At 37.4% G+C, this 18667-nt stretch overlaps 1 protein-coding gene across 12 annotated transcripts in view; it reads right to left on the bottom strand.

Moving 5' to 3' along the window:
• The window catches only part of fam13a (family with sequence similarity 13 member A), a 56768-nt gene that overhangs the window by 1556 nt on the left and 36545 nt on the right, over positions 1–18667 (bottom strand). For 5 of the 12 annotated variants that reach the window (XM_051115312.1, XM_051115287.1, XM_051115303.1 and 2 more), the window contains 12 exons: positions 18058–18119; positions 16831–16870; positions 11233–11335; positions 8223–8288; positions 5643–5859; positions 5417–5558; positions 5244–5325; positions 4799–5004; positions 4634–4717; positions 4449–4544; positions 2410–2493; positions 1775–1971 (listed from right to left, as the gene is read on the bottom strand). In XM_051115312.1, coding sequence (XP_050971269.1) covers positions 1775–1971; positions 2410–2493; positions 4449–4544; positions 4634–4717; positions 4799–5004; positions 5244–5325; positions 5417–5558; positions 5643–5859; positions 8223–8288; positions 11233–11335; positions 16831–16870; positions 18058–18119 — 1379 coding nt within the window. The remainder of the gene's footprint in view (positions 1–1774; positions 1972–2409; positions 2494–4448; positions 4545–4633; positions 4718–4798; positions 5005–5243; positions 5326–5416; positions 5559–5642; positions 5860–8222; positions 8289–11232; positions 11336–16830; positions 16871–18057; positions 18120–18667) is intronic. The other 7 variants (XM_051115380.1, XM_051115331.1, XM_051115295.1 and 4 more) reach the window with 6 other exon arrangements.

The following is an 18667-nucleotide window of genomic DNA, read 5'->3' as shown; positions in this document are numbered from 1 at the left end:
TGCTTTCTCAATCTTACAAATTACATTGAGCTTATTGTATATTCAGCTTTGCAGCTCTACAAAAGATGACAAATTGAATACAAGAAACATAAAAGGTCTGTAGGGGCGCTTACACATGAGAGAAGTATGACAGAGAACATTGCAAATTCATTGGGTTCATTGGGCAACGATTAATCGCATCCAAATAAAAGTTTTTGTTTATTAAATATATGTGTGTGTACTGTTTATATTTATTATGTATATATAAAGACACATACAGTATATATTTTGAAAATATTTACATGCATTCACATGCATATATTTATATTCATATAATTTATATTAGTGCTGTCAAATGATTAATCGCGATTAATCGCATCCAAAATAAAAGTTTTTGTGTACATAATTTATGTGTGTACGGTGTATATTTATTATGTATATATAAATACACACATGCGTAGATATATTTAAGAAAAATGTTATATTTATATATTAAATGTAATATATAGAATATTAATTATATGAGTAAAAAAAATATACATGTAAATACATGTAAATATTTTCAAAATATACACTGTATGTGTGTGTATTTATATGTACATAATAAATATACACAGTACACACATATTATTATATAAACAAAAACTTTTGTTTTGGATGCGATTAATCATTTGACAGCACTAATTTATATTTTTTAATACATTTAATATATAAACATAACACATTTTATTAACTATATACATGCATGTGTGTGCGTTTAAATATACACACACTTATGTACACAAAGACTTTTATTTTGGAGGCGATTAATCGTTGCCCAGCACTAGTTAAATTACATTTTATTCATCAAAAAGCATGTTTAATTAACTGAAATCATGAAACGTACACAATTTAACAGAAAATTAGTAAACGTTTAACAAAAATTACATTTTAAGGCCCTATGAAATCTCTAAATAATTGATTTAATAAAAATCTAACTTACTAAAATTTTGATTTCTTTTTTTCCCCCCAGAAATACTGTTATTTACATTTTTCTGGTAAATAAATACTAGTAAATATTCCTTAGAAATAATGTTTTAATAATAGTTTTATTAGTAGTAGTAGTAGTAGTATCATTACATTCAGGAATATATTTCTGTCATCATTTCTTCAAGTTAAACCGAACTTTTGATGGGTTGCTGTGAAGAAGTTTCTCTTTGTATATGATATGAAAGTGTTTTTGGATTATCTAAAAAAAACAATTGTAAAATGCTCATGAAGTGACTCTCAGAGCAGTGCTAGAGATTGTTTATATGTCGATATACTTATATTTTGAGGCAGCAGAGGCTAAAAACACGCAAGCATTACGTACGCTACAGCATGTATAGTAAACGAAACCGTGCATCTGTGCCATTCACTCACACAGAGACATGCAGCATTTAAATAGTATTTTGTGGCTTAATATTCACAGACACTAGTCCATAATCGCATTTTAATTTAATTGTACTGAACTACTTTTGATTTATTCATCCAAAATTTGGAAAATTCTGAGACATTCCGTGTTATACAGTAAATTCCATTTTTATGACTGGATTCCGCAATTCCGTCTGTGTTTTCCGCATTGTGGAAATCATAGGGCCCTAACCTTTAGTTTACCAGGGCTGCATATCTGTAATTCGATTGTAGAAACCATTGGCACAAATGGTTTCTATGATCTACTTGGGTTTACGATGCTTTTTAAACATCCTCAAAATGCATCTAAAAACATTCAAGCATTATCTTGTGTGTCAGCGCCCCAAGACATTGGTATACTTACATCGTAGCAGCATGCAAATTGGACAATCTCATGTCTGTCGTGTTCTTGGAGGGCGATAGTTCATCAACAGGTGAGATGAATCCATCTGTATCCTCATCCAGTTGGTCGAGAAGTCCCAGCATGCTCAGGTCTGGCTTAACCGTGACCGTGAACTGCGTCCTGGTGTCGCTGTCGTCGTCCGAGCCGTCCTCCTCCTCCTGGAAAAGAGCAGATGGCACCGGTTAGATCAATTGCAGCTTAACTCCGAGAGTTTACACTCAGCACTATCAAGTGTAACACTAACAAGCGATTCTGAAGGCAAATCTCATTGACATTTAGCAATCATTGTGCATCAAGCCTCTGTCGTGAAGTGTTAGTACAAATGAAAAGAATCAGTGCTCCAGCAGTGCGGTAAATCATATTCTTTCCAACTGGAGTCTTTAATGCACTGCCTTATGTGAGTTACCAATTCAAGATTTTCTTTAATAAAGAAACCAACAGGGGTGTGATCAAAAGGCAATGGAATCAGCAGGAGCCGAATCTCACAGCACTCCCATGCAGTTACTGATTCATGATTAGGTTAATGAGGAAGCTAGAGGGGAGAAGGAGGTGGGTCAGCCGAATCACTGGTTGGTTGAGCAGTAACAGCTCTTCACCTTGGTGTCGCTGAAGAATAGGGCTGGTACACCCTCGATAATGGGCTGCAGCAGGGGGCCTCTGCGCTTGCTGGAAGGCGAGCCCTGTGGTGGGTGTTAATAGTGACGTTACAACTCAGTAAACTACCTTCACATCTGCCCACTAAGGGCAGGACTAAGGTGGTACTTCAAGAAATTGGAAAGGGCAGAGATCTTCACTTCTGCTCCTGGAGACCAGCTGCTCTGAAGTTCTAAACCTAGCTAATCAAGATTTTCAGGACGACTTCCCTGCTGGTTTTTGCTGGTCAGACTGGTTTTAGCTGGTTGTTCCAGCTGGTCCCCCAGGCTGACCAGCAAAGGAAGTGGCCAAAACCCCTCTAAAACCAGCCTGCTGACCAGCTAAAACCAAGCTGGTTGGCTGGTTTTAGCTGTTTTTGTCAGCAGCGTTGATGTCCAGGCAGTTGTGTTGGAGCAGGTTGGAACTACACCACTAGGACAGCGGGTCTCCAGGACCAAGGATGAAGACCTATGTTTTAGGGCAGTGGTTCCCAATCCTGGAGAACCTCCTGTGTTGGGGGTTCTCCAGGACCAAAATTGGGAACCACTGTTTTAGGGCATATGAGGCTGCTAAATTGAAGCTACAGCTAAAAGACAATTCTTGGTGTGCACAGAAGTTCCACCATATATAATGGGGCTTTAGAGTATTATATAATGTTAACGTCCAATCTGTGTTACATAATCCTGATGTTTTCACAGCATAACAGTATAATATTTGCATGTATTTCACATACGCATCACACTGTATTAAGCAAGGGGAAAACATTGTATCAGCGGTTTGGGAATATAAGTGTAAGAGACTTAGGAATTATAAGGAGTACTGTTGCAAATATCCAGCTACAGGATATGACCTCAGTCAGCTACTCTTGAGCTCTTGCTAAAGACGGGCTTAGCGACGCTAACAAGCCCCGGCACTGCCACCGCATCAATGCTGCAGCTAAATGCTCATATTGTGCTACTGCTAATGCTATTTCCTCTACTAATACCGCAGAGACTTATCCATACGGTTTTAGTTTAATAATAAAGTGGAAATGGCAGCTAGCTAGCCTTTAATACAATAACACTAGCTTACGCATATCTGCTAGCATGGCTCGGATAAGTATTAGATTTTCTTCCCAAACTTAGTGAGCTGCCTCGCTGCCAAATGCCTACATGGGCAGCAAATTTGGAAAGCTCTATGTGGGAGACTCCTAATGGTTCCGATAGGCTATGATGTTAGCATGTTGCTAAGATAACCACACTCAAATAAGAATGTATATACATAGTACTCACAAGTTTTAGGAAAAATAACTAGTTTATTTTTTATTAATGCTTCATAATGCTGAATGAAATCTCTTGCTTAGTCCACTGCATTGTGGTATTATTTTATCTGTGAAACATATCCCGCGTTTTCCATGTAGCCCAGCACGAATTCACCTCAGTTTGCATCTTTGCATTGACTTTGTATGTAATCTTTTGCAACAGCTGTCGACATTAAGAGGGTTGCCAGGTATGTGAAAAACAAAACCAGCCTAATTGCTAATCAAAACTAGCCCATTCATGTTTTTACGCATTTTGCGTCCAAGTAATGTTTTGGGGAGAACACTTTAAACCGAAGACTTCAAAAACAACCCGTGACAAGTTTAAAAGTAGTCCAATTCTGCAATAAAACCACAGACTTGGCAACCCTGATTGGGAGCACATGTATCTCACTAGGTTTTTAAACCTAAACCAAGGATGTTCAGTATTGGTCCTTGAGGGTCATTGTCCTTTAGAGTTTTGCTCCAAATTATCCCAAAACACCCGCCTAAAGGTTTGCTAGTAATCCTGAAAACCTGGCTGGTTCAGGTGTGGTTGATTAGGACTACAGCTAAACTTTGAAGGATAGTGGCCCTCCAGAAGCATGACTGGACATTTTTGATGTACATCAACTCCTACTTGAACGATTTCTCCAGTAAATGGAGAAAATGAAATGGGACACAAGGGTACAATGAAAAATGGAAATGGTGGGAAACAAAACTTACAATGACTGGAATGGCAGATGCTCTGCAGAGGATCTGTTTGATGAGTCGGTAGCGGTCGTATAGAGGCTTCATGACCTGCCTCTCGTTCTTGGTGATCTAGAAAAGGTGATAGAAAGAAAGAAATTGAAATCAACATTGACCTAACCTTAAGTAGGTTCGCACTTTTTTGAAGAATGCATACTCACTGGTCTTCCATGGATGTTCTCGTAATATAAAAGCGCTTTCTGAAGGGCCACTTTTTCTGCTCCTATTTGCTCACGGGTCATGTCCTAAAGAAGAACAAAAAATGGAATTTTAGATCATGCATTTGTTTAGAACAAAAAAGGTCAAATGGGGAACTGAAATCGCACCTTGATGTCTTCAGGTCGGCCAGCCTCCTTGCGTTTCTCCTGCAGTTTGCTCATGACTGCCTCTAGCGTGCTCTCCACAGGGGGTTTGGGCGCTTTGGTCTCAGTGGGTTTCTTCTCCAGCTGAGATCCAAAGCTTTTGGGAAGAGTGTTGCTGCGCTGGCGGGGGATGGGTGTCAAATCCTCTTCTGACTTTAACAACTTGTGATCTGTGCAGGGAAGCCAAAACATGGAGCCACTTGTTTATAAGAACTTTGCAAGCCATGCGCAGAGCAGATTAGATCAGGGGCTGTTTTCCTGGTAGGCCCAACCCACAAAGGTTAGTGAAAAATTGTACACCAGAGACATTTTGTTCGAACAAAATATTATGAAGGTTGGATTAGCATGGCTTAAGTGATCACTATAATAATGGTAACTGTCGCTCCTGCAAGAGGAATTTCATCCATACCTTTTAAGTCCTTGCGCATCCTGGCAAGTTCATTCATCCATCGTAGAACCTCTGGATTGGCAGCTTTGTCGCTGTGTGAAGGCTGTGGAGAATACCATACTCAGTATTTGTATATTTTGCATTGGTCTTTTCATCTGGAAATGTTTTTCAGAGTAGACTGCTTCACTACTCACCCTGTATTTACGCTCCTCCTCAAACTTCTCCTCAAACCTCTTGATCTTCTTCTTGAGTATGTGGATTCGTTTAGAAAGCTGGGCTGAAGTGAGCTCTTCCCGGTCGTCGTCGCAGGAGCCTAATGATGAGCTTCTTCTCCTACTGAATGGAGAACATCATTAATTCACCCTCCAAAAAACACGCAACATTTAATCTTCCAGGATGCACAAACATTTGTTGTTTTACCTCACAAAAGAGTGGGCATTGGGTGGAGATGGAGGAACCTCAGTGTCGTCCAGATACTGCTGACCATCTCCATAATTGTAGAACCGCGGTGAAACCATTGGGTCACTGTCCTCCTCCAGAAGTTGGCGAATGAGCTTGCCACCGGCGTGGGGCGACAGTCGAGCTTCCTCACGGTCCATACTCTCCCTTTGCCACGACGAGTAAGCCGGGACTGGTTCTGTCAACGCACAAATACAGTATGCGTTAATATGGAGAAAAGTAATTTGATTTTAACAAGTCACCCAGTAAGTACCAAGCCAAACACAGAAGAAGTGACAACAAGATAAGGTAGATTTAGTCTTTGTTGATAAACAGTACAGACACTGCCAAATATTTGGGTACATATTAAACTTTAACTAGGCTGATACTCTATTGACCTTGATGCTATTTCTGGCATCCTGTTACAGCCAAAGTATAGTTGTTTGCACCTTTAAGAAATAGAATTAGACTATCACCTTGGTTAAATAAACAGTACACATGTACTTTTCATTGTAGACTGTTAAACGAAAACGTTTAGTGCAGAACAGGTTATTACTCAAACATAGCGAGCACATGCTGTAATACCTGAACGTTTTATTTATTTACTGTGCAGATGGCTTGACCGTGAAGTAAGGTCAGAACGATTTAATGATACATCCAGAAAAATGCTGCGATAAATGCTGGCTGCAAAGTAACCTGTGGGACTGGCAAGCATGAAGGATTCAGTTCTATCTTATCTGGTGTTATAAAGTTGATATCGGCGTATTTAAGTGTGAGTAAAACCTTCAGAGTATTTGCATAAGGGAACGTTCATTATAACAAACAATAAAACAATGTGTTTGTTCCAGCGTTTGATACTATAACATTTATTTTTAATTGACGTACCAACTAAGCGCTAAAAGAACATTACATCAATAGTTTATGGGACTTGATAAGAAAAACATTTGTACATTTTCTGAAGAGACGGAAATGAGGTATACTACGGAAACCCTGAAGGGAATAAGATGGGAGGAAAAATATATTTCAATACTTTCTCTCACAATTATATCGTTGGGTAATTAAACTGTATATAAACTGCGGGCATGCGGGGAAATTACATCGCATTTGAATGTGTGTTGGATTTTTACTTTCACTTCTGAGATTTGCTATCACACATACTCTGTTTACACTATGGAGCTGCAGTAATTACCACACATTTTACAAGATTAGATGTTGTCCAGTGGTGCTCTGGATGTGCAAACCATTTGCCATCTTCCTGTCATCTCTCCTTACTCTGTTTATATGGTAAGTGATATTTCATGTACTGTAATGTTACATGCTACTGCTAGCAAGCGGCTAGCCATGTCTCGTAGAACGCTCCGAAGAATGTGTTATTCGTTTTCTGTGCCTTTCCGAATACTTTGTCATCGTTCATCGTGACGTTTCATTGAAGGCATCTTCTGATGCCAATTTGGTAGGCCTAGTCCAAGCCTAGTTGCTTATAAGGAGGTTTGCATTAAAGTCACGATTTGGTCAGTTACCTGGATGCGCGGCCATATTAGAGATACTCGTATGTAAACAACAGCATGGATTGCATGATTAATGTACAAATGAATATATTGCTCTGCTAATTTATGCTGTCTAAACTATGGGAAAAACGTTTGGAAACTGCTAAATCATATAGAGAAGGACAGAGCACAACATTTTGGCAAAATTAAGTTAATAGGTGGTAAAGATACATACAAGTCATATTAATTAAGATCTTAGCCTAAAATTTCACCTACCTGACCAGAAATGAAAAGAACAAACATAAATGTTGCCCTAGAAATCCTAGTTCAGTTTGACCAAGTTTTTGACAGTTTTTCTGCACTCTTCCGTTTGATTTGTCTATAATACTCTAAATAATTTTGTCGATCTGACCAGTAGTACAGCCCAAAACATGACAATAATTGACCATTTTCAGCAGCAATATTCAGCGAAATATGCACGTTTTGTTTGGTTCAGTGGTATTGTTTACATTTAGCGCCGCCAATATGGCCGATTGGTGACGCGTCGTGAAAACACTCTATATTAGCAGTAGTAAATATGTCATCACTGTAGTCAAAGAACATCATTTCAGTGCATGCACACTCACTCAAAACTCAAAAACAACAGCTTGCCATGCTTTCCAAAATGCTGTGCAAACAATCAGGTAGAGCTTGAATTCCCACAGCTTCTTTGCACTTTTTGCACCGTGTCATGTGCTTGTTACAGTCATGCTTGAGAAGCTAATGGGTCAGGTGGACCTCTCACTAATGGCGCATTTGGAGCCATTTTGTTGAGCCGGCATAATACATCCAAGCATGTGGTACAAGATGGCCTTTCACTAAAAGACTCACAAAAGTCTCAGTAGGCCGTTGAGGACATAAATAAAGGCACATATTACTGTGCCTGTCCTCAAAAGCTGCAGGTTGTTAGATGCTAGGTGGGTACATGCCAGTTTGGGGTGTTTTATGGGATTTCCATGCAGCGTGTAAAGGTCACTGGTGAGAGATGGGGCTCAGGGATATCAAGTTGTTAACAAAAACAGATCTCAGCCCTTACCCTCATTGTGACTTGATTTTAAAAGGCTTTTAAAGTCAAGGAAAGGGGCACTAAAGAAGTGAGAATCTGAAAGACAAAAGAAAAAAGAGGCAATTGAGATAACAGCCTTGAGTTTTACTCGAGAGAGTGAGACAGGCAGAAATGCAGGGAGTGAGATTTAAGTTTGTGGAAATCACAGCTGACAAATATATGGGCAAACCGCTGCATCTTGGCACCGCAGTGGGTCGCCGCAATGTGCTTTGGCACGGGCCGTAGTGGGACAAAGGTCTGGCAGCTCAACGTTACATACTGTCCTGAACGCTAATTTGACCACTCCCATGAGAGGGAGCAACAGTTTTTTTTTTAGTGCAACTGTATTTCACAGTCGCGTGAGCGACTTTTTAGCAACCATATGCTTCCAAAGATGTTAACAAAACTATTTAGCTTGTATAATCGTTTATGCTTTTCATCTGTGATTTTGTTCCACTTAGCACAATAAACTTAACTGCTACAATTAGTAGAATATTACAAAAATAATTGCTAGGATTTGTAAAATATTACTAGGTTAAGTGCACAAAACTATTCAAATTACTGATTTGTATAGCTCTCCTCAATTTTTTTCTAAGCTTAACTAACTAAATTTCTATTATTTATTGCATGTAACTAGCTAAAAATACACTACGGCACTTTGACTGCTCTCAAAAAAAGTCAATTTATTTATTCAAAGGCGTTTTTCACAATAAATATTATCTCAAAGCTATCTTTTTCATCATGTTATCTGTAATTAAGTTGTTCCACACAGAATAACATAATTGCTAGGATTTGTGCAAAACTATTCAAATTACTGATTTGTATAGCAGTTTTCAAAATAAACATTGTTCCTTTTTCATAATGTTCGTCTTAAGTCATTGCATTCAGCACAACAAACTGAATCACTAGGATACCTAGCATAAAACTAGAAAAATGCACCCAGAGATGAGGTCATTTATTCATTTGTAAAGCACTTTTCATGATATTGTCTGCGACTGCAATATGCACGCTGAACGGTCTTAAAATGACTGCATTCAATTCAAAATTCTAGTTTATTTACTAGTATAGTGCTTCACACAATACATATTCCAAAACTACCCACACTTAAAAAAAGCCTTCAAAATCATTTCTGTCCACACACGAGAGAACGAGACAGCGCCTAGAGGAAATATCTCACGTCGCACTCCCTGGAATGTCTCTGTGAAGACCTTGCAAAACCACAGGGCCATGTTTTGATCTCAGTGTAACTGTCAAGCAAGATATGTCATTATGTACGCAGCTGTGTACAGCTCTCAGTAGAGGGTGCCATTGAACAAGTCTATGATACAGTATCAGTACAGAGATTCTGCCAAGGCTGTGGCCACAATATTGAGCACTATATTAAAGTAAAGGGTAACTGTGAATCAACATGGCAACCCTCTCAGCAGGGAAGCTCCATATGCTGTGTGCCATTCAGCGTCTCGGGTGTATCCGTGCCAGACCTCAAACACAGAGCGTACACTACAAAATATCCAAGGTCATGGCGAAAAGGGGTGTGTTTGCGTGTGTTTGTGCAAGTTTACAACTGGCACATGCTGCAGGAGCTGAAAAGGAAACAGGAAGGGAGACTATTGTACATAGCCATGACAAGTTTTAAAGGCTCAGACGTGACATAGCAACAGCTCCCAGACTGCTGGATTTAAACCTCCTCCTGTTTCACTTCTCAGTTGCTATGACTATAAGGACCAACACTTAGAACTAAATGTCTGCTGGTTTCTAGTCCCAACACTGAAGATGATAAAAGCTGTAAATCCTAAACTCGACAGAAATGCAGCAGCTGTGGAAATGCATCAAATCACTAAAGAAAACCCATTTTATTAAGATGCATCCGCTCAGCGGATTCAGATTCTGTGTACTGCTTGCATAAAACGTAAATGAATAAAAAATAAATTAATAAAAATAAACATGAGTTTTAAAATGAACGAAACAAACAAAAAGTGCTGTTTTGTATGTATATAAAATCTCAGACAATTTATAAAATATTTTAAACATTAAAATTAAATACTAAACAACTTATTGTTTATTTTACTATGTAAAAGAATATGAAAAGAATATAAGCGCTAAAATCTATATTTATTCATTAATTTATACATTAACATGAAATTTTAAAACCTATACACACATATATTTTATAACATAAAAAAGTGCTATAATCTACATTAATAAAATAATTTTCATATATTACAATTAAATAGCTATTTTATTTTAAAAAAATGATTAAAACAAAAAAGCACTAAAATCTATATTTATTCATTAATTTATACATTAAAATGAACTGTAAAATATATATATAAATATATATAATCTAAAAAAATATATCTTAAAAAAAACATAAATAAATAAATATATGTATATATATAAACAAAGTGCTATAATCGACATTAATATAACAATTTTCATATGTTAAAATTAAATAGCTATTTTATCTCAAAGAATATGATCAATAAACAAACAAACACAAATACGCAATCAATAGCCTGTCTAGTGTTTACAAACAGAGTATTATGGGCAAAAGGGAAGTGTAGGGAAAAAAAAAGAAAAGGGGAAAAACAAAAAAAAAAACATGCAACTGCAAAAACCGCAGATGAATCCAGAGCAAACTCAATAAATCCCAGAGGCATCCGAGTTAAAATTCTCAAAGGACATCGCAGGGCTTTGAAGAAGCACCAAGCTGTGGCTCCAGCCTCAATATTTACATCAACCATGCAGAGAAAAATGCATCGCTAGCACGCTGTTGAAATGCGAAATAAGCCTCTCTAGACTAAACATAACACTATATGCGGACCATGAGGAGGAAAACAGCTTGCAGACTGCTTCTAATCTGTTAAATGACTTAATAAGATCCACTGCATGAGGACACAATGTGGGCAAGGCAGACCTGCAGCTGCCGCCCATGTGCAGAGAGAGAGAGAGACAGCAACAAAGTGAGAGGCAAATCCAAAAAAAAAACAAAAACACTGACCTGCCCAGTTACTATCGTCCGTCAGAGTGGACAGGTCCAGTCGAGGGACATCGTCGCACGGCTCTGCGCCACTAAGAGCCTCCTGGATCTTCATGGCAGGCGTCTAGCAGAGAAAAGAGCGAAGGATAAACACCAACTACACCAGAGTGGGGGCAGTGCGCTTCTTAAGTTGAGCAATACCCTTGCCTGCGCCTGCCCCCGTCTACTTACAGGCTGGGAGGAGGCAGGGGGGCGGTGCTACAGGACAAACCCCTGCCTGTCGATTGGCTGCCTGTTCAGCTTAAACTCTGCCCACGTTCCTTTCAGGGTAGGTGTGGCTAATTTTATGTTCTTTTCTTTTTCTCTCCCTCTCCCTACCCCTCCCTTTTTCTTTGCGCAGCTGTGTGTCCCAGAGAGAGGGAGAGAGAGGGAACATACAGAGCACGCAAAGCACGCAGGCAGATTGCAGGCAGAAATGCCTTCCTGATTTCTCACTTTAGCATTTCCGAAACTCATCACCCCTCTTTTTTAATATTGAACAATCGCTCAGGAGGGGGCCGTGCGGGTTCAAACAGACCTAATCCTGATAAATGTGCAACTCGGTCACTCGCACAGACACACTTCCAGCTCTGGGGCGTGGGACAAGGTCTATTTTTGGAGCAGGAGGGGCTTTTTCCCTCACTACGTGCCCTGCATTACTGACGGCGTGACTGAAAGTCGATTTACAGTTATTACGGCAGACGGGGCTTACTCATGCTAATGCAACTGGATTTGAAACGCACTTGTGCCATTGCAGACGTGCTATTTGTGGCAGTGTGATTTTCATAACATGCTCATCATGGTTCATAATTGCAACATTGCTGATATTGTATCAATCCAAACATGGGAAAAGGACTTTGTGCTGTTTACACTTGTGCACATGGCTGTGTAAAATGCCCAGCCTGCCAAGAGATGTGTTGTTTATTACCACTAGAGGAGATAAGGAACGGCATGGGAAACATAGAGTCCAGACTTCCTGGATGTGTCTGGACAAACGTGCCTCATTGCACAAATACACACATTAAAACACACTCGAAACTAAACACCAGTTTACTCGCAGGCCAACTGCTCACTTTAAACGAAGATGCGTTTATAATACAAACGTAAACCTAATGCATATACAACGTCTGCATGCTTTTGCTGAAGTCATGATGAAAACGACTTTTGAGCGGTGGAAGTCAGTTGACTTAGATCAACAGGCTTTTGCAGATTTACAGGCTTCACATGACGTTTGGCCCAGAAAAACAGTCTAAAATCTCTCCAATCAAGGGCAATCAACGGTAAACAATTCATCAGATAATCTTCTTGTTATCACCTGTTCACGTCGTGATTAAAGAGGTGACAACTAATGAGATTATATTGCTGATTACTGATGAGATTTGAGTTATTATGGATATAAATATTTCAATCTAGGAATCCCATCATATCCAGAGATGCCAAAACAGCAGTAATCTGATCTAGAAACTCAAATTAAGGGATATGAAAAGCCGAGAGGCAAAAGTTTTGTTGAAAGGAGGTTGGAGGGGAAATAATCTGTATAAAAGTTATGCAAGAAAAATAAAATATAGTAAAATCACATTGATACTTAAAGGATACTGCAATTAAATTAAAGCTATTAGAATTTCTTATTAAATTTGAAGAAGTTAATTTGAAGTTGGAAAAGTTGAACAAATCAAGTTTTATTTGGTTCTCAGCTGCCAATGCCACTATAGAAATGCTCTATTCACACTTAGCCATGATTCATTTATTTCACAATTTACTGATAACAGTTACCATTTATTGCAAATAAAACAATCTAAGTTTATTACTAAATTGACATTCTCATTAGCTTTAGTATTAGCGATAGATTAACTGATAAAGCGTTCAGTAAAGCTCTGCATATGAGTACAGGATTGTGGTTTTCAACACGTACACCGAAAACAAATCTCTAATCGGCTGTCACTATCAACTACAGAAGAAGAAGTGGCTATACCACAATGCACTGCGTACGTGTCACAGCTGGGTACAACGTGTTCTAACTGTTGGAGCGCATGAAGATCTCACGCATGATGTGCACTGACACACTGATTCAACATGTATGTGACATCACAATGACTGTGGATCAAGCTGGGCTTAACAAAACCAATATTCCTTGGTTAAAAAAAGTAAACAAAGCCTGTATGGCTTTAAGAGAACATTCTAAACATCTTTGGAAGATGAAGAGAAAGGAAATAGAATTGTTTGATCTGAAGATTATTTAGATTGGATCATTTTACAGACTGAACTGTAAATACAAAAACATTTCAATGCTACTGTATATGAGCTCTTTCATTGACTCTCTAAGTATTTGGATGCTTGAGTCGCTCTCAAAAAATGTATGAATGTTGTTGCATCAGTTAAACTGAGTGACATTCATTTTAAAGAACAATAGCATAAGCACACAAAAAAAGTAAAATAAAACAGCTGCAAGCAGCGATTACTGGGATTCAAGCGCTTTAAGGCGTGCGTCTAAGCACATGAAAAAAAATATGTAGCTCGCCTGTAACCAGTGTTGGGGAAAGTTACTTTTAAAAGTAATGCATTACTATGTTGTGTTACTCCCTTAAAAAAAGTAACTAATTACACTACTTAGTTACTTTTAAGGAAAGTAGTATGTGTTATGTTACTTTTGCGTAATCTGGGTAGGGCTTGTTTGTTTGTTTTTAATATAAAAAGTTCTATTTTTGGCAAATGTAAAAGCCTCAGGGTGACAGAAAAGTAAATTCTCATCTGTATAGCAGAATACAGAAAGTTCAACACTCTTCAGCGATTTAAAAAAAGAACAAATGTTTGCTTATTAGTATTCCTCGAAATTTTAGCAGCAAAGACACTGCTTAATAAAATGGGATTAAATACATAAAGGATATTTGTGCTATTTAACATATTTAATTAATGCAGGTTTGAGTCATATTCTCAGTTAGCATTGCACTGTTTTTAATAATTTTGAGGACAACTAAATCTGTTTTTTTGTGAGTGAGATGAATTAATGCATGTTCACATTTATTGTAGAACTAAAGTAACATCTTACTCCTGATTTCTCTCAACATGCAAACAGGAAAGCTTTCAATCAATAAATGGGAAAAATGTAACTGGCGTTACTTATTTGAAAAAGTAACTCTGATATTTACTTGTAAATTAAAAAAGTAATCCGTTACTTTACTAGTTACTTGGGAAAAAGTAATCTGATTACATAGCTCAAGTTACTTGTAATGCATTACCCTCAACACTGCCCGTAACCACCTAAATAAATTATTAGAAAAAAAAAAAAAAAACATTCAGGAAATTTACCACAGAAATACTGCATAGGATCACCTGTTGCATGTGCTCACCAGGTTTTGTTAAGTTCTGAGTTTTCCTTAAGGCTTTATAGGATTTTGGGTGAATTTGGACAGGCCCCTTTTCTAAAGAATCCCGTTATAGCTTCCCAAAGTTTAACTTTCAACATTTTAGTTTGATAATTATTGGCCTTGAGAGTCCAGAGAATCAAACTGCAGTGTTTTTTTTTTTTTTCAGATAGAGCGAAAAACTTAGGACTAGTTCGCAAAAGTAAGCTTTTTTTACATCTTCTCAATCGTTTAACAAACAATATGATGGACAGCAGTGGTTCTAGAGGCAAAGTTGTCCAGAGTGAGGAGTTCTATCATATGATATGAATATCACATGCATGTGTGGAAAACTGCTCAAGAATTCCAATGATACTTGAGCCTGCGATTGCCGGTTTAGGAGTTATAAGCGGTTTCGTACTTTTGATCGCTGTAGCGCCCCCATCAGGCTGATTGGGGCGAGCCTTGGTGACATTGTCGGCGGTGTGAGTACTACCATCCCACCAAGTTTCAAGTCTCTACGACTTAAGGTTTGGTCTGCACGATCATTTTAATGTGGAGAACGCTGATTCTTGGCCATTCTAACAATTACAATAGGGTTGAACCCCAAATAAAACAACACTGCACTCTTAAAAATAAAGTTTCAGCAATGTCATAGAGCCATTTTTTGGTTTTCCCCAAATAAACTTTCACTGGTCGATTCTTATAAGAACCATTTTTTCTTAGTGTTAAGAGACTTTTAATAATCTGAAGAACATTGTGGAATTGAAAGGTTCCATGGATATTTAAAGGTTCTTTATGGAACCATTGATGGTGGTAAAGAACCTTTGTGTTTAAAGGAAACCCTGGGTATTGAGACTTGTTTTGCTTAATATAACATAAATTATGTCTCTTACTGAAATACGTAGTAGAAAACACATGAAAGATTTACATTATTAGGAAAAAAAAACACTGTTTTATAAGTATTTTGGACTATGAGGGGCAGCATTATTTCAATGGCAGTTGAGAGCTGCTGGCACTATCTATTGCTATTTTTACCTCAGAATACACAATTTGGCAAATAAAACATTGATACAATGAGCACAGCTTCTGAAAGTGATTAAAAGTGGTGATGGATATAAGCGTAGGCTTAAACCAAATGGCGTACCATTGATTTTTCCCCACAAGGAGTCTAAACACCCCCCGATATCAAGTGAAATCTGCGCGGAGAAACTCCTTAAGTGGTTGCGGCGTCATGACAAGCATCGCCATGTTTACATCCTGCCAAGATGGCATCTAGCGTTTCTTGTATCTAGCTGTGGTCTACTAAAAGCCTTGATGCCATCAGGGCTGAAGTGGAGAGAACAGACAAGGGTCTTTAAGAAGTTTTGTTTGTCCACAGGCATCTTCCCATTCTTTTCTCCTATTCTTTCCACTAGGAAAGCATTAAATTACATTGCTTCTCTTGTTGTCCTTTGACTGAAAATTACAAATCAGAACCCGCACAATGCAACCCATAATCTAAAATGTTTAAATAACGTAAATCTTTCATGGAATTTCTACTACATATTTCAGTATAAGACATAATTTACGTTATATTAAGCCATAACTTTTAATACGCTAGGGTTCCCTTTAAGAGTGCGTGCAAACTGCCATTTGTTATTATATATAATGCAATAAAATTCATATAACTTAAGTGGGTCCACTGAATATCAGTTCTTGGAGGACAACCAATGATGTGCAACATAAGTGCCACAGCTTTATAAACCACTTGGTCTGAACACGCAGGTAGGCGACTGAAGCAGAAGGTCCACTGGCACGCTGACATTAAACAGTGCCAGAGCCCAGATGGCCTGACAGCAGGGGTAAGGGTAGGTGGTGGTCCAACAAATCCAGGATGTTCTCACAGTATCACCAACAGACTGTTTGGATACATTTCAGATGCTCTTCTAATCCCTCTATCCAGAGATCTGTTAATGTATGTCTATGTTGACATGTATCAACCATAGCAGATGATTAAATGACACAAGCCGATTGATTTAATACGGCCGTCAATGTGGTGTCCTTTCTGCAGGTGTCGTCTCATCAGCAACAAGTCACTCAAGACTCAACTATGTTGTTCATCTACATTCTTTCTTAAAAACCAAGCTGTGATTACAAGAACTTGTCACAAATGTAAGAACACAACACAAGAGCAGGAAAGAAAATAAGATGAGGGCAGGAAATGTGCTATAGAAGAAAGAAACGGAGCTGAACCTACATTAATAGAATGCGAACCATTGTCCTTTTGATGGTTCCTCCTAAAAATAAACAAACACAAAAAAATGAGTGAATCACAAAACAATTAATGCTAAAAACACACTGCTTCAATTTTTAACATTGTTTCAAATCCTGAGATCCTTAACTATCAGTCAAATGTTTTCGAACAGTATGATTTTTAATGTTTTTTTAAAGAAGTCTCTTCTGCTCACCAAGCCTGCATTTATTTGATCAAAAGTACAGAAAAAACAGTACAATTTTGAAATATTTTTAGTATTTAAAATAACTGTTTTCTATTTGAATATATTTTAAAATGTAATTTATTCCTGTGATCAAAGCTAAATTTTCAGCATAATTTCTCCAGTCTTCAGTGTCACATGATCCTTCAGAAACCATTCTAATATGCTGATTTGCTGTTCAAGAAACATATATTATTATTATTATTATTATCAATATTTAAAACAGTGGAGTACATTTTTTTTTCAGGATTCTTTGACGAATAGAAAGATCCATCAATTTATCGGAAATAAAAAGCTTTTGTAGCATTACACTGTACAATTTAAAGGCTTGAAGTCAGTATGTTTTTTTTTTTGGGCCAAAGAAATTATAGAAATTAATTTTTTTTTTTAGCAAGGATGCTTTGAATTGACCAAAAGTGATGATGGAGACATATATTTATTATTATTATTTTTTAGTTATAAAATACATAATAACAACATAATAATAATAATAAATGTTTTTTGAACAGCAAATCTGAATATTAGACTGATCTCTGAAGGATTTTTAAATGAACTTTTTTAATGAAACATTTTTAAATAAATTACATTTTAAAATATATTCAAATAGAAAAAAGTTATTTTCAAATAAATGCAGGCTTGGTGAGCAGAAGAGACTTCTTAAAAAAAAAAAAAACATTAAAAAATCTTACTGTTCAAAAACTTTTGACTGGTAGTGTACTCTAATGCTCATTCCTCTGGTATTTAGGAGTAACAGTGTCTGTTCTACTTCCTCCATAATTTAGGCCACTAAATAAGTGTCATTGCACCGTAAATGTGGGCAATCACATGGTAATGTTATCAGATTTCTGAAGTCATAGCATAGTTTTACAAGCCTATATTCAACAGATGTCTTTGAACTAGGGAGAAGTTTTAAGTGCAAACCATTTAAGTTGATTTTACTTCCCAACATACATAAAATTACAAATAATACATTTAGAGGGTTTAAATACCTGTCATCAGCTGACGCCATATTTCCCATACCATTTCTGTCAGGTCCTTGGCATTCCATTGGCTAGAAAAACAAAACATGTATCTTCTTAATATGTTAATAGTAGAATAAATAAAAGTGTTTCACAAGTGTGCTAATGTCCTATTCTATTACCTACGTTGCATATACAAGTCTGCATTACAGTTGGGTCCAATGTTTTTAAAATCTAATAGGAGTGAAACAATTTTTGTAAAACAAACTTTGTTTTAATTTTAGGTTTACTCTTAAGTTACACTTTCAATTATTTAAAAAATAAATGTGGTGTGAGATTTTTGTCTACTTTACAAACTATATATCTAATTATCTTGGTCATCTACCATTAAAAAGCCTATACTGGTCGACCACAAGTTGACTAAGAGATGTTTTAGTAAAACCGAGACGTTACCAAAACATCTGTAATGGTGTCTAACGCACGTCACTGTGGCGTACCAACAAATTCTTTGAACACTGTGCTCTGATCTGCTGAGGTGAATCCCGAATCCAAACACACACCTAACAGCATAAACATGAGTCAGCGAGAGGTCCTCATCAAAACACCGTTCTGATAAAAGCAAGCCCTGCAATTTACGTCT

Source organism: Labeo rohita, chromosome 1 (assembly GCF_022985175.1).
Source record: "Labeo rohita strain BAU-BD-2019 chromosome 1, IGBB_LRoh.1.0, whole genome shotgun sequence".
NCBI classification, from domain to species: domain Eukaryota; kingdom Metazoa; phylum Chordata; class Actinopteri; order Cypriniformes; family Cyprinidae; genus Labeo; species Labeo rohita.
Note: the sequence above shows the minus strand (reverse complement) of the source record. Positions and strands in the feature narration are given on the sequence as shown.